General features: G+C 41.9%; 1 protein-coding gene across 1 annotated transcript in view; it reads left to right on the plus strand.

Annotated features, from left to right (window-relative positions):
- Positions 1 to 1,161: 1,161 nt before the first annotated feature.
- The window catches only part of LOC137259844 (echinoderm microtubule-associated protein-like 2), a 39,166-nt gene continuing 23,363 nt past the window's right edge, over positions 1,162 to 16,964 (plus strand). The window contains exons 1-9 of the mRNA XM_067797470.1: positions 1,162 to 1,285; positions 3,661 to 3,822; positions 4,925 to 4,997; positions 7,387 to 7,553; positions 9,039 to 9,159; positions 10,252 to 10,454; positions 11,099 to 11,193; positions 11,940 to 12,117; positions 13,420 to 13,639. Of these exons, the coding sequence (XP_067653571.1) occupies positions 1,256 to 1,285; positions 3,661 to 3,822; positions 4,925 to 4,997; positions 7,387 to 7,553; positions 9,039 to 9,159; positions 10,252 to 10,454; positions 11,099 to 11,193; positions 11,940 to 12,117; positions 13,420 to 13,639 (1,249 nt within the window). The 5' untranslated portion in view covers positions 1,162 to 1,255. The remainder of the gene's footprint in view (positions 1,286 to 3,660; positions 3,823 to 4,924; positions 4,998 to 7,386; positions 7,554 to 9,038; positions 9,160 to 10,251; positions 10,455 to 11,098; positions 11,194 to 11,939; positions 12,118 to 13,419; positions 13,640 to 16,964) is intronic.

The raw sequence follows: 16,964 nt of genomic DNA on the forward strand, positions 1-16,964 counted from the left end.
ATTGTTATAGAGACCCGTTCTCGAGAGGCGTTTAAAAACATGAAGAGGCTGGACCCACTTACTACACCGTGAAGTTTCCATGTTTCGGATATAACACCAAGAGCAAGATAATCCATATATTGAACACGACAGTGGGTATATAATGTTCTTTCGTAGACAATTTCACGTCACGAATGATAAGACCCATCAATGAAATCACATGGCGTAAGTCTTGGATTATTGTCACTGAATGATTACCTCTCGAAAGTCATTAAAACTTCAGAAAATGAAATATTATCGATAGGCCCTGAATAATACATGTGGATAGTCAATACAACATCATTAGGTTGTCTGTTAGGTTATAACGGTATGGTACTATATATTATGTGACATCGAGCATATTGGAAAGGCAAGGTGATAGGATCAGTGGAATCGGTGTTGGTCAAGTTTTTTGAATTCTTGGATAACCCTTGTCAGATCCATGCAAGAACTTCACAGATGTGATGCTCGAAAATCTGTTCAAGGAAAATTGTTCTGTTTGGAAAACTGGGAAGTTTCAAGCTTACCGGTTTCAGTGTAGTCACTGAAGTTGCATTGACACAACTCTGCAGATGATTTTCTTTCAAGTCAACATGCTTTCAGTCTGTGCTACATGGAGTTCTCTTGTTTTTGTAGATTAAAATAATCGTTTACTTGGTGAGGTGTGCAATGTGTTCAGGTTTACTGGAGGAAGGCTTGTATACCTAAACTGCATATCAGGTTAATCGGTGTCAAGGTTCGTGTGATAACACAGCTATTCACGAAAGTAAAACATTGAACATGGATTTGTGTTTACTGAAAAAATGCCAAATATGCAAGAGATACAGATGGACTAAACATTGTTGATTCCGAGGAAGACTTTTACCATTCAGATGATCATCCAGGATATTTGTATGGAAAATATTGACGGAAAAGACTGGGAGGTTTATTTTCATATATATACTACTGTGAGCAAAATAATTTCATCGTGACATCGACTAACACGGAGTGTTTATGAGTGAGAGAAAGTTCTGGATAAACAACACAGAGTAACGAAGACAGATGAATTTAACGTCATAAACTACAGTGTGATTGTGATATCGGTGTGCTCACATCCTGGCGAATATCCACTCATTACAACGAGACTGAGTATTGTTTCGTAAGGTTCATTTGGTATTGGAACCACCGGCGAGCGAAGAGACGCTGTAGTAGAAATTGTGGAAAGCAGACCCTCACTACTGTAGTCAAGAGGCCGACAATGGATATATCGCCAATGGATTCCTATGAGGTTTGTGTTGTCAGCTTGTACTACTACTACTACTACTACTACTACTACTACTACTACTACTACTACTACTACTACTACTACTACTACTACTACTACTACTACTACTACTACTACTACTACTACTACTACTACTACTACTTCATCATCAATTACACCCCCAGAGGCCCGTTAGAATTGATCTTCAGTAACCAATGCGTGTCGTCAAAGACGACTAACGGGATACGGTTGTCAGGCTTGCTGACTTGGTTGACGCATGTCATCGCTTCCCAATTGCGCAGATCGATGCTCATGCTGTTGATCACTGGATTGTTTACTCGAATATTTACAGACCGAGTGCTCACTTACTCACTCACCTTCCTTTACCTCAGCAGCTTGTTCTTTAAAATACATATCAATTTTAAACTGGTAAGTAAATAGTGCTTTTGCATGAGATTCTACACATGATAATCTCTTTCGGTCGGGTACCCATATAAACTACTACCTGCGCAGCTGTTCACCCTACAACAAATTGAATCTGTATTTGTTGAAATATGATTTAATCAAATTAAAATGAGGCTGAAGTAGTTTATAGGCTTTCATGTTCATGGTTAATTCACATATTAATTAAGCATGTACGTGTTTGTGCAAATGATTTGACGTGTCCACCCTTATGTCGGCTTTGCAGTTTTATTCCATGTCTAAATCTAACATGAATACAATCTGTATATAGTCCAGCTACATCTCCTTTCCACTGAGCGCCAGGAAAGGCAACAACAGGTACACTTTTATAAAGTCTATTGATTGACTCGACTCTCAGACCTTCCGCTCTCCAAGCTGACGCCCTATTTCTTCTTAGAGTGTAGTGAGTGAGGGAGTTCAGTTTTACGCCACACTCACCAATATTCCAGCTATATGGCGGCGGTCTGTAAATAATCGAGTCTGGACCAGACAATCCAGTGATCAACAACATGAGCATCGATCTGCGCAATTGGGAACCGATGACATGCGTCAACCATGTCAGCAAACCTGACCACCCGATCCCGTTGGTCGCCTCTTACGACAAGCATAGTCGCCTTTTATGGCAAGCATGGGTTGCTGAAGGCCTATTCTACCCCGGGTACACCTTCATGGGTCTCTTAGAGTGTAGTGGAGGTCCGATTAATTGAAATGATCGAAGATTGGTCGAAATAACTAAACGACTAAGCAATCGATCATACTTCCTCACAATCGAATACAAGCAATTTTGGAACACTTGTTCGCATTAACAATATTTTTTCACACGGTTGGTTTTGTCTGTTAATCTTCATAAGCACAAGCTCGTTCCTTGTCGTGATTGAATTTACCTTAAAGACTTCAGGAAATTGTTCCTAACGTGTTAGTCATTGTTTAAATATGCGAAATTTGCAAATGCAGTTTGTGCAGTTTGCAAACAAACCCGAAAGAACTAAGGGTTTTTTGTGGTGTTTTTGCTGTGCATTACAAAAATAGCGGGGAAATTTGACCCTAACCAATTACTCTCGATGGTTCATCGGTTATAATGAACCAACCATCAATTATGAGATTCTAGCCAATTCCCATAACTATCAGCACGGCATTTGGAAATTGTGATGAACAGGGGTTTATAGAATGGATATACAACATCTTATTGCAATATTAGCAGCGTGCCATTGTATGTTCCCCAGGGAGTTGAGATTGAAAATACTATGTGCCGTTGTGATGGACATCCAATGATCGAGGAAAGTACAGTTTCACTAGCAATTGAACTAACTGGATATCGGCGCTATACAAATATCTACTCGTATCTACTCGTATCTACTCGTATCGCATATATTGTAAGAAAGAAATCACACTTCGACAAACAAACGTATCCACGTGCATCTCCCTGGACGCCCCATTTTCTCGGTCACAAAGGAGGTGGATTCTCTTGACAAGTCACGGTACTCGCTTTTCATACAGTCCATTTGGCTCAAAAGCGGATCGATGAATTGCAATCTAACTCGACATGCAATAAACATAAAATACTCAATCAAACGCTGATCATAATGAAAACATTATACACACTCTGTGAGGCTTTTGCCGATTTTTTGTCTTAAAAATAAAAAAAGGACGTTTTACAATCTATTATTGAAATATTGACACAGATCACTGTTTGTTACGAGGGAGGAGTGCAGAGAAGGAAACAGCCAGGTGTTCGAGAAGCACGTGCACAAAGTTATTTATTCATTAACCTGTGCTGTGCTGTCTCCGTCCTTTCTCGCTCAGTCATCTATAAGCCATGAATAGAAAGCAAAAGAACATTAGTTTTGTGTTTTTCAGTCTGATTGTGGGATTTGATTGTTTGTAAATAATCGGCCTGGAGCAGATAATGAAGTGATTGATATCGATTTACGTTTTAGTCTGACTCAGATACTTCAACTGCCGAGGGCAGCAGTGACGATATCGCGATGCCGACGCCAGGAGTAGGGGGAACAACCCCTCGAGGAAGGGGGAGGGGACGCACCGGAGGCAAGTCCATGACCCAGTCTGCTTCCAACACATCTTTGGAAGGAATGGACATGGTAAATAGTTAACGTTTCTCACAGTTTAGTAAAGTCAAACAATCAGACAGGCATGTGCGTGTAAAGTCAAACAATCAGACATATCCATGTTAAGTCAAACAATCAAACAGACATATCTGTGTAAAGCCAAACAAACGCAGAGACATAACAGTGTACAGTCATACAATCAGACAGACATATGCTTGTAAAGTCAAACAATCAAACAGACATATCTGTGTAAAGCCAAACAAACGCAGAGACATAACAGTGTACAGTCAAACAATCAAACAGACATATGCGTGTAAAGTCAAACAATCAGACAGACATATGCTTGTAAAGTCAAACAATCAAGCAGACCTGTCTGTGTAAAGACAAATAAAAGCGAAGACATACCCATGTAAAGTCAAGCAGTCAAACAGACATAACCATCCGTGTAAAGTCAAACAATCAAACAGACATATCCGTGTACAGTCGAACAATCAAAGAAACACATCTGTGTAAAGTCAAACAAATGACCAGCACACGCACATATGCGCGTGAATTGAAACAAACGCAAAACGACACAGTATACTCAACCACTCTTGGGAAAACATACTGTCACTATCTCAACAATGTACCACCATAAAATATGTATAATTATTTTAACGCTTAATGTACTTGTATTGCACAGTCAATAGCCAGATATGGAACATTTATCCTGATCGCCTAGTGGAATAAAGCTTCACACTCCGCTTGACTAGATTGCGTCCCAAAGCAGGATTCGCTTATCAGGGTTTCGTATCCTTAGTTCGATCCCATGACGATCCCTGGTTTGGCTTTAGCATACTCCCGCTGATTTCGCTAAGGTAGGCAACTGTATAGCTTGTTCTCACATTAAAGTTGTAATCATGTCGTAATGTGCTTGTTGTATTAGATGAGATATTTACTCAACCTCTTGTAAACGACTTACGGGATCGGGTGGTCAGGCTCGCTGACCTGGTTGTAGCGTAGATCGATGCTCATGCTGTTGACCAGTGGATTGTCCTGCCAAGACTCGATTCTTTACAGACCGCCGCCACATAGGTGTAATATTGCTGATGGCGGCCTAAAACTAAACTCACACACTCACTGCTTATATCGCCAGGTTGGAAGAAGAGGGCGTCTCCACTCTGCTCTGGGTCCGCGTTCTGCGCGAAGAAGACGCGGCGAGGAGGAAGGTGAGACAGACGTTACTGACGCTTTATATACTGTCTTTAGGAAGAAAGTATGGTTATTCCACATCTGTTGTGGGTATAACAACCTTTTTATCTGTTGTGGGTATGACAACCTTTTTCATCTTAGTAACCGTTTCATTTTTTGTCAATGAATATTTTGAAATGTATACTTTCTTTTTCACTTCAGTATAGGCATTGACTACTGGACTCTTTTGAAAGAATGCGTAAATGGAAGCTGAAAGTGATCTAACAAGATGTGGTTACATGACACGGTATTTGGAATAGGTAACAGTAGTGTTGGGGCAGTGAGGTAGCCCAGTGGTAAAAGCGTCCGCTCGTCATGACGAAGAAGCGGGTTCGTGATATTGCTGATATGGTACCGTGAACCTATACTCACTCACTCACTCACAATAGTGTTTAGAATCAGTACCAAGGCGATTCTTTCAGCCTAGTAGTCCAGTACCATTTACATGTTTTAGTCAACGAAAAATTTGAAGGGTATACTTTCTTTTTCACGCCAGTATAGTCATTGTTTACTGCGCAGGAATGCAGGCCGTTGCGATTTATGTTTCATTAAATTTATAAAAGATTTATTAATCTATTCATTGACATAACCAATTAGACCATGGGTATTTAATTAAAAACTGTGATATCATTCCCAATTTTAGTGATTTTTAGAGCCAGTGACTTCTAGATATCACCGAAATGAACATTTTATCCTGCAGTCTATTGTTAAGTTTACCGATACCTAAGGTCCTAATGGAGATATCAGTTATTGTTGTTCGTGTTGTGTACAACAAACACTACCGTGTGTGTAGCTATTGATTCAGTTTTCTGAGACAAAAAACATTCATTTGTTCGCGATGGAGTTTACTGTGGATCGTGTGCAGTTATATGGTCTGTTCAAGGATATCAAGCATTCATTTGTTCGCGATGGAGTTTACTGTTGACCGTGTGCAGTTATATGGTCTGTTCTAGGATATCAAGCATTCACTTAAGGAGAAGAAGTAATGGGGCTTTCACCTTTCACAAGTCCACTATCGGTTTGTGCACTCGAGTGTGATTATATTTTAGTATGACATTGTGTAACCACTCCTTGGGCACGTCTATTGTGGTATTAGGAATAAGGATTGTAATTATATTTCTTAATAGATATGTTGTGCTAATGTTAGTAGAATACTGATTTGTTTGCATTTCTACATGTACAAGTTGTGCTAACGCTAGTGTGAATAAGGATTAACAGATATACAAACTTCGTTAATGTTAGCAGAAATAAGGATATTCTACATATACAATGTTAGTAGAGACATGGGGGATTGCTGCTGTATTTCTACATATACAAGTTGTACTAATGTTAGTAGAAATAAGGATTGCAATTGTATTTCTACATATACAAGTTGCGTTAATGTTAGCAGAAATAAGGATTGTAATTGTAGTCCTATGTTTACAAGTTGTGCTAATGATAGTAGATATAAGGATTGTAACTGTATGTCTACAAATTAGAAACGTGCAGTACATTTGCTGTTTTTATTTTCTACAGATACAGGTTGTACATGTGTTGGTACAAATAAGGGTTCTACTTGTATGTATTCAGATAAAGAGTTGCACTTGAATCATTAAGATAAAGGTTATCGTGTATTAATACAGAGAAAGGCTGTGCTTGTATGCATTCAGATGGAAAGCTGTGCTTGTATATATTCAGATGAAAGATTGTGCTTGTGTATATATTCAAATGAAAGGCTGTGCTTGTATGCATTCAGATGGAAAGCTGTGCTTGTATATATTCAGATGAAAGATTGTGCTTGTGTATATATTCAAATGAAAGGCTGTGCTTGTATGCATTCAGATGGAAAGCTGTGCTTGTATATATTCAGATGAAAGATTGTGCTTGTGTATATATTCAAATGAAAGGCTGTGCTTCAGATTTTAAACAAGTACATGATGTGTTTGAAAATCAGAGGTATATAACGTGATTATATACCTCTGGATGACTTTGATTAGCCAATCACAATCCAGTATTTAGTGAAGTCATTGTAGAATTAAACTGTTATACACTTTTGTAGATTAAGTTATTAAGTGAAATTTCATAATGAGTGAAGCATGTTAATTGTTTTTACACAAAGTGACGCGAAATGGCTGACCAGCTTAGTCATTTCACGAAATGACGAATATTCAGATTAAATGGTGTGCTTGTATATATTCAGGTAAAAGGTTGTGCTTGTTGTATATACAGATAAGATCTATGGTGCTATATACAGGCAAGACCTTTTCGTGAATTTATACAAATAGAAGTGCGGCTTCTATTAGCAGAGATTAGGGATGCGCTCACATTTCTGCAGATAAGGACCGAGCTGGTATTACAGAAACAAAGACTGTGGCAGTATTTTTACAGACAAGGGCCCTGAGACGGTGGACCCGGAAGAAAAACTTGGTCTGCTGTTGACAGAAGCCCTGGCTGACCACAGTAGACAGAGACTGCGGGCCACACACATGAGTCTTCGCCGCTACGGATCTGTGGAGAACCGAGTCTCCCCTAAGGATCTCCAACAAGCGTTCACTGTAAGATGCTTTGTAAACAAGTCAAGATCATTCTGTGGTTGATTCAGTGTGGATAAATTGTCCCGAAAGTCCTTCATATAGCGTCCATGATGAGATGATCATAGACAGAGGTCAAGGTCATTCTTTGTTTGATTCAGTGCGGGAAACCTGCCCCCCTAACCCTTCAAATAGCAAGGTCAGTAAGATCAGCCAGTCATAATGATCCCCAGTTAAATATCACATTAATATTTCTAGGACACGTGACTTTATTGGATGTGCAGAATTACGTTTCTTAGGCGCGCCGGAAACCTGTGATGGCGAGATCTCCCAGAACGTGGTTCTAGTGTTGTGAGCAGTAAAGCGGTGTCCCGCTCACGATGTAGACTGCCAAGACGACCTCAGTATTGAACGCGCTGTTGACTTCCGGGTTGTTCTTACTAATAACATATTTGGTGACCTCAGTGTTGACCTCCATCTTCTCCTTCATTTTAACCTTTACATTCTCCAGGATGCTGACCATAATTTTGACCTCAATACTGCCCACTTTGCTGACTTTCATGGTTAAGTAATGGCCGTCATATAACCCCAGAGTAGTCCGTTTTAAATTCCATCTTGTCTCAATTTCTCAACCCACTCAGTGACATTATATTCATATTTTGACCTCAATATTGATGTAGATGCTGTGATGACCTCCTAGTTATCAGCATGTTGACCACCATACTGATTCCGCCCGCCATGTTCTCCTCCATGTTGTCATCTATACTGTTCACTGTGATGACTTCCTAGTTATCTTCTTGTTCGCAACATTCTCTCATCTATACTGCTCGCTGTGATGATTCCCGTGTTACCTGGTTGCTGACCTCACGTTGATTCCGAGCTCCATACTGACCTACATCTGGTCCTCTATGCTGTTCAATGTGATGACCTCCGTGTTACCTGGTTGCTGACCCCATGTTGATTCTGCCCTCCATTTTGACCTCCATCTTGTTCTCTCTACTGCCCAGTGTGGTGACCTCCACATCACTTCCTTGATGACCTCCATCTTGTTCTCTCTACTGCTCAGTGTGGTGACCTCCACATCACCTCCTTGATGACCTCCATTTTGTTTTCTCTACTGCTCAGTGTGGTGACCTCCACATCACCTCCTTGATGACCTCCATCTTGTTCTCTCTACTGCTCACTGTGGTGACCTCCACATAACCCCCTTGATGACCTCCATCTTATTCTCACTACTGCTCACTGTGGTGACCTCCACATCACCTCCTTGATGACCTCTATCTTGTTCTCTCTACTGTTCACTGTGGCGACCTCCACATCACCTCCTTGATGACCTCCATTTTGTTTTCTCTACTGCCCAGTGTGATGACCTCCACATCAGGTCCTTGATGACCTCCATCTTGTTCTCTCTCCTGCTCACTGTGGCGACAAGCTAGTTACCTGGTTGTTGACCTCTATGCTGTACCCACAGTGCTGACCTCCTAGCTACCTCCTTGCTGTGTGTTGCAGGAGAACCAGATCAAGTTCTCCCAGCGACTGCTACAGATGATGACGGAGATCTATGAGGATCATGCCGGCATAGACTACGAGCGGTTGTACAAGAGCCTCATGGCGGCCCATCTGAGGACAGGTGAGCTACAGCATACAAGAATACTGTCACCCATACGGTCAGGAACTCCGACAAACTAGAGCCGTCAAGATCCGCGCTAGAATTGATCTTCAGCAACCCATGCTTTTTATAAAACAGTCGAGTTTGGACCAATCCAGTGATCACCATTGACATCAGTCTGCGAAGATTGACGTTTACCCTCTGAATATATATAATTTTGATCGTAACTAACAAACCCATTTAAACTGAGAGGAGCCCAGGGAGACCAGAGATTCGGAGCCTGAGGAAATCTAGCCTTGCTGCATTTAGGGCTTTAGCACGCAGGGATGGCAAGGCATGAGGGGGAATAATGTGGTTCAGGGACTGTGAGACAGACTACGATCTACGCAATGCGATGACATGTTTCAAGTTGCTGTCATACCATACGATCCCGAGTTGCTGACCACCCGATCCCGTTAGTCGCCTCAAGCATGGGTTGCTGAACACTGTTTTAACCCTGATGTTCAGGGTGAAACATGCCTGATGAGAAAACACGCCTCCGAGGTTTTGTTAGACAATATAAAACCGGAGGGGGAGGGAAATCCCGAGGGGCGGAGAAGTGCTTTCTTTAACATATATACCGTCAATGAGATGGGTAATTACAATGTAGATGAACGTTTAAAGAAGCTACATAGCAATAACTGAAGCGCATTTAAAATCAATTTAATGACAGTAACTGTAGGTAGAGAATTTAACCCTACCATCTTCGTCGGTCCGGTGGTTGTGCGGTAGATCGTCAGCCTACGAATGTGACAATTGTGGTTCCAATCCCGCTTCGGTAAACATTTGTAATGTAAGGTTAATCTTGAACGATGTTTTTCAATTGATTTCAAGCACCCGTGTATCATTTGAATGTGAAACCTGGGAAGCGGTCTTTCTAACGAAAAGTAAAACCTGGGAAGAGGTCTTTCTAGCTAAAAGTAAAACCTGTCCCTCCAAAACAAAAACCTCAAATGCGGTTTTTCTGGGAAAACAAGAGATGACCTAATATATAGTGAAAAGCACGCTGCAGGTTTATATTGCGAAGTTAAACTTCATCGCCACCTTGCAATATTCGTGTTATTTGTACGGTAGGAAGGGACAGTGTGAAGGCACGCCAGATGCGCAATGACCTCACCTCCAAGCAGGAGATGTCAAAGGAACAGCGGGACTTCGACTTCTTGTGTCGCCTGGAGGATCAACTGATCCAGGACAGGACGTTCTTCGACATCGAGGTCCTCAGGAAGGACTTCCAGAACAAGGACACAAGCAGGACCGGGAAGATACCCAGGGAAACGGTATGTAGAGGCGGGGAATGTTAGCAAGGACACGGTAGGTAGAGGCTGAGAATGTTGCCAAGGACACGGTAGGTAGAGGCTGAGAATGTTGCCAAGGACACGGTAGGTGAGGGCGGGGAAGGCTGCCAAGGAAACGAGATGTAAGGACGGGGAAGGTTGCCAAGGACACGGTAGGTGAGAACGACGGGGAAGATATCCAGACACACGGCATATGGGGACGGTAGACGTTGCAAAGGACACGGTATATGGGGACGAGACGGAGGTTGCCAGGGAAACGATATATGGGACGATGGAAAGTTGCCAGGGAAACGTTATATGGGACGGTGGAAAGTTGCCAGGGAAACGGTATATGGGTACGGGTAGGATATCCAGGGACACGGTATTTTGGGACGAGAATCATTGCCAGGAAAATTTCTAAAAGGAAAAGTATTTAGGAAATGGGAGCTAGGTGAGGAAAAGTTATGTCCCTTGCAGGTTCTTTTTTGTGTCTGACGCCTTGTGGGTTAGGTGTATACACGTCTGTCTCCTGATGTCAGACTGTCGCCCTGTAGAATGTAATGTGTGTATATGTGTCTTCGGCAGGTTTTTCTGGTGTGTAACTGTTGTTCTGTACCGCGTGGTGTTTACACATGTGTCTTCTCCAGGTGTTCCTGGTTTGTGATATGCGGACGCCACTGTATGGAGCTCTGTTAAAGAACCTGCTGAAGAGATGTGACGAGGATCACGACGACATGGTCAGGTGAGTCAGGACGTTAAACACTCTGGAGCTGAACAACACCATCATATCAAACGTCAGTGTTATTGTTTAGAAAGCAATAAAAACACTTTATATGCCGGAAATTTCAAGTCATTGGTCCTAGTCGCTGTTTCGCTCTCGACATGATTATCACTATTAAACTCTCCTCTAAAGTGGTCAATATTCAGCACCTGCATCACAATTCGGCAAACATTATAACCTGTTCACTGGTCTCAAGGGAAACATGGGTTAAAGTACCCTGGATGTTTGTTTATTTTCCCCTAGCCCGAACATCGAGGCTACATGAACCCATGGGCCCCGAGGCCAGTGAACAGCGTATTCATTTTACAGAACACCGCCATTCTAAATTTGATTTGTTTGAAGCACGGTTACAAAACCTTTTACAGCCATCGTTAGATTTTACAGACAAGAAAAATACCCTCTTCCATCGATTTGCATTCTTAAAACATCGGTAATTTCCGTACATCATACGTGACTCAATGTTATTCGAGATAAAGAATTACTACCACGACGTACCAAATGAGTTCAGTATTACCAGCTGGGTAGATACAAATGTCACTAGCCTTTAAGCGAGGTTCAATGAAAATAATAGAAAGCGCCCAGCTCAGAAAGCGACATTTATGTGCGAGATAACTGGTGATATACCTGACGTACTGCTGTCCAGTGCAGGTTTTAAACCTCATTCTCTCATTCATTTACTAACCCATTCACTCACTCACTCACTGCAGCTGGCCAGAGTTTATCAGTTTCCTGGAAAAGTCTCAGCAGATGGCGTGGCGGAGATGCCCGGAACTTGCCGAACTACCAGAAAAGGCGAAACAGGCTGCCTTCAGCATTGCATCCAACCCCATTGAGGAACTGTCCAGTGGCGCCAAGACAAGAGTTGTCTCCCGTCTTCTAAAGAAGGTGAGTTTCCATGTCTGCTCTGTGATATACCATTAGTTAAAGTGTTCGCCAATAACGATGACGAACCAGGTTCGATTCCCAGAGTATGACGTGTTAATCCCGTTTCTGGCGTCCCAAGCCTTGATATTGCATGAATATATCGCTAAAAGGGTGTAAAACCATATTCGTTCCCCATCACAAAACAAATTCCCCGGTGGGTGGGGTGGTGGTTCCCACATGGGTAGAATGTGAAGTCATTTCTGATGTTCACCGCTGTGATTTTGCTGGAATATTGCTAAAGCAGCGGAAAACTATATTCACTCAGAAATTCCCCCGTCAGAAAAAACGACCCCTGGTGTTGTTTACCCGAAACTCTACACTGTGCGTGTGATCATTACACGGAGTAAACGCAGATTCTGTCGGGAAACATGTTGTAGACACACTTCTGGTACGTGGCTTCAATCGATGCGTCGTCCTCAATGGCTCCTGGCCGTGTGTCGCACAGCACGAACATATCTCGTCAATCTATACTGAGCTGATGCCTATCCTGGCTGCCGAAGTGCTGAATCAACATGTCGAAAGTCCAGGTTCGATTCCCTGTATGGGTGAAATGTGATCTGGTATATTTCGCAATTTCTCTGCTGTTATGTTTTTAATACTGATAAAACCAGAGAGGAACCTAGACACTCACTCACACATGTCACCCATTCATGAAATATTTTGCGCATCAAGGTAATCTGATATATAGATATAGATAATCTTATAGACATATGCCAACAAAATCACTGCTGGGGGACACCAGAAATTGTCATAAAACAGTGTACCCATGTTTCGAATCTGCGGCGGGAGGAACGAGCGCGTTGGCTACTTGGCTACCTCTTTTGACTACACACGCGACGTAAAGTGATTCTTGAAGTGAAAAACAGTTTCCAACGACTACTCTCACACAGGAGGGGCTGTGTGGTAGACTGGTGCATAAACATTTGAGCTTTACGTCGGATTCGATTCTCTAAATGAGAACAGTGTGTTGAAGCCCATTTCTTGTGTCCTCCCCAAGCCATCCCCTACACACCCATTCCCCGCAGTGATTTTACTGGAAGAGTTCAAGGGGTAAAATCCTCACTCACTTTCACCAGCTACGCAGATCAAAACAATGTGAAGAACGTGAGGTATTCTTCCCCTACCTGCGTACATCATCTACGTTCCATCGTCTACGTTCCATCGTCTACGTTCCATCGTCTACGTTTCATCGTCTCCCATAAATCCACAAGCTCATTTCTAACTCTTTTGAATAGTCAAACCACACATGTTTGTCCTCCACAGGCATCAATACAAAAAGAGAAATCCACATTAAGTCGAGAGAGGTCCGTAGACGAAAGTGTTCCTCAACCAACGACAACCAATGAGCAGCCCAGCCCATCCCAATCAGCCAATCAACCCTCGCCAAACACTGAACCAGCCAATCAGGAGCCAGAACCAGATCCGGGCAAGTCCGTACCTGATACTAAAGAGCCGGAGACCAAGGACACTTCCGTCAAACAAAGTAAGGTTTGATTAATACTTTGATTAAATCATATTAAAGCTAAATATATGAACTTCACTAAACCACACCAAATATCACATAATATTTCTGCACACATTCAGCATAAGTCATCGTGTTAAAAACGACTACCACTGGAGTGTCAGTGGATGGAAAAAGGGAAAGGCCAGTGAAGATCCCGGTGAGATCTGGTTTTCAGCAGCCCATGTTTGTTGAAGCCCGTAAAGATCCGAGTTAGAGTTGGTTTTTCAGCAATCCATTCTTTTCTAAAGCCGGGTTATAATTGGTCTTCGTCAATCCATGCTTGTCGTAAGACGCGACTGTCGGATTCGGGTGGTCAGGCTCGCTGACTTGGTTGACACATGACATCCTGTCCCAAGGGCGTAGTTCGATGCTGATGATGCTGATCAATGGATTACCTGGTCCAGATCATTATTTACAAACCGCTGGAATAGCTGGAAAACTGCGTTAAACAAACAGACAAACAAACAAACATTCAGTAGGTGCTTTGTTAGCATGTTCATGAGTCTTGTTTCTATGTCTTTCCAACTGTTTCTCTCAGGCTTCCTCCGAGTGCGGGGCCTGATTGCATCAACTAGCCTCGTATCCACAGTCAGAGCTCTTATGAGCAGCGGTACAACAGCATGCTGCATAATGACATACTCTGGGTAGCGCTACTGCATGTGTCACAGCTCATAGTTCCTCAAGAGCCCTATATAACATGCACTTATATAGCCAGTGTATATGTCCACTTAGCCCAGATTTATAAAAAGGCACATTTAATTGACAAATGCATTGCTTATGCCTAATAACAGGTTTAGTGCATGCCATTATGTAGGTAAATAAGAAACCTAGATAGGCAGACTGTAACGACAAGCTTCTATTGGTCAGTGTTAATGCATGCATTACGAATATATAAGAGCAGCTGCAAAGCAAGATGCTGCCATTGGTTAGTTATTATGCATGCACTGCTGCCAGTGTTTAACAGTAACGTGCTGTTGAGTAACTAACAGCAAGTCCCATTGGCAGGCATTAATGCATGCATCAGCATAAGGGAGTAACGTTGTCTTTTTAAACAATATTCATGCATTAAATGCATGTAACAGTGCGTGCAGTTGCCTGCTACTGGTTTTTGTGCATGCTGTATTGTCAGTGTACATATATAAGCTTAACGACCCGGGGCCTTAACGACCCGTGCCCTAACGACCCGTGGCCTTAACGACGCACTCGTGAAGACACGGGTTAGATCTAGTCTTCACCAAGAAATGCTTGTCGTTAAAGGCGACTATCGGGATCGGGTGATCGTGCTCATCATTTTATCCCAATTGTGTATTCCGGTGTTCATGCTGTTGATCACTGTGGGTTGCTGGTCCATGCTCGATTATTTCAGACCTCCGCCATATCGCTGGAATATTGCCCAGTGTGGTATTCTCCAGTTTTAATGCATGCATTATTGTCATTGTATAAGAATAATAATCAGTTGCCTATAACGACAAATTGATGTTTGCTATTATCAATACATGCATTGGTGGTATACAAAAGTATCTGAGTTTAACGATAAGCTTCGATTAATTTAAATGCATGCATTATTGTCAGTGCATGTAAGTAAAGCGTTGTTGCATTTAACGATAAGTGCGTCTTCTGTTTATTGTGTTCATACATTCATTAACAGTAAATGACAGTAACCTCCTGCTGCCTTTAACAAACTCCCACAGGGTAGTGTTAATGCATGCATTATTGTCAATAAGATTAGAGGACAGGTGCTTATATAACAACCCTCAGTTGGTCAGCGGTAATGAATGCATTGTTTGTGTTTTCTCAGTGGGTGAGCTTAGTTACTCCGCTTTTAGCAATATTCCAGCAATATCACAGAGGGGGACACCAGTAGTTTTGTTCACACATGTGGGGAATCGAACCCGGGTCTTCGGTGTGACAAGCGAACACTTTACCCACTAGGCTATCTGTATCCTAGGCGTTTGTTTATAAACGTAACCTGTTGCAGACTACTTAAAGCGAAGCTTGCTAGTGACAATGCATGTAACCACTGGAAAAGGTACGCTGTACCCTAATGTCAACGTCGAGTTATCTCCCTTTCGCTCTTGTAATGCATGCATGTTCATGGATGAAAATCCATAGTAGTGAGTGAATTTACTTCGGGGGACACCGGAAATGGGCTTCACACATGACACACATGTGGAGAATCGAATCCGTCATCCGTCTCTTCCACCTGGCTTTCCCCACTACCTAAATTCATAGTATGCTACTCAAGAACAACACCCGGTGGCTCATTTATGCATGCATTATTGTCAGTTGGGACGGTACATTGGGACAGTTGGGACGGTACATGTTGGAACATGCATACATTTCGGTGTATTTTTGTAGTGACCACTTGCACAAAATTTAATGAAATATATACCCTAAGTATTCACGACCCCTTATTACTTTTGCTCAGTATATGTAAACATCCTTGTCGAGCAGTTGGGATATCAGTTCGTTAAAGCGTTCGTCGTCTCGCAGAAGTTCTGGGGTTTAATTCCCATATGGGTGCAGACGGTTGTAACACATTTCCGGTGTCTCTCGAATGATATTGCTTCGATATTTTTAAAAAAAATAAAACCATTTGAATTCACTATCTGCGATATGTCACAAGGACGGAGACGGGATGCGCCAAAATATTGTTTTACTCAAGTACTAAAAGGTGATCGTAAGTTACTAAGGTAACCTTAGTGCCATGTTAAAGAATTAAGTTAAGGTTAACCCCAGTAATGATCGCTTCGTGTAGGAAACCCCAGGAAAATTCATGTTGAGATTCGAACGACCGTACGCTTTAACTACAGTGCCATGTCATCTACCTCAAAGATCCCGTTTCCACTTGCAAAACTTCCACCCACTCCATATGTAAAATCAATGATCATTCAATTTCCGCGATCAGTATTTTAGATTTGAAAAGATAAGAAAAATTAAAAGAAATTTCGGACTAAGAAACTCTAATGCTACAAATGTCAAGGATGCCGTTGACGTGTGATGTAGCTGTTGCAAGGCACGTCAACACTTAGTCTGAGTGAACGTTGTCAGTCGCGCACGTGTACACATCAATATCATATTTCTATACAGGTGTAATAATGCATGTTGTTGTCATGGTGATTGATGTGGTTGCACAATGAGATGTAATAGTTAAAAAAAGCAATTAAAAAATTCTGAACTTAATTATCTCTCTATTTTAATAAACTTCCAGACAAATGAAAGTAAAATGAAGTTTGATGCTGGATAAAAAATAAACAAAAACTATTTATCGAGGACGGTGTATTTCATTCGGGTGGGTTTGGTT

This window comes from Haliotis asinina, chromosome 13 (assembly GCF_037392515.1).
Source record: "Haliotis asinina isolate JCU_RB_2024 chromosome 13, JCU_Hal_asi_v2, whole genome shotgun sequence".
Taxonomy (NCBI): domain Eukaryota; kingdom Metazoa; phylum Mollusca; class Gastropoda; order Lepetellida; family Haliotidae; genus Haliotis; species Haliotis asinina.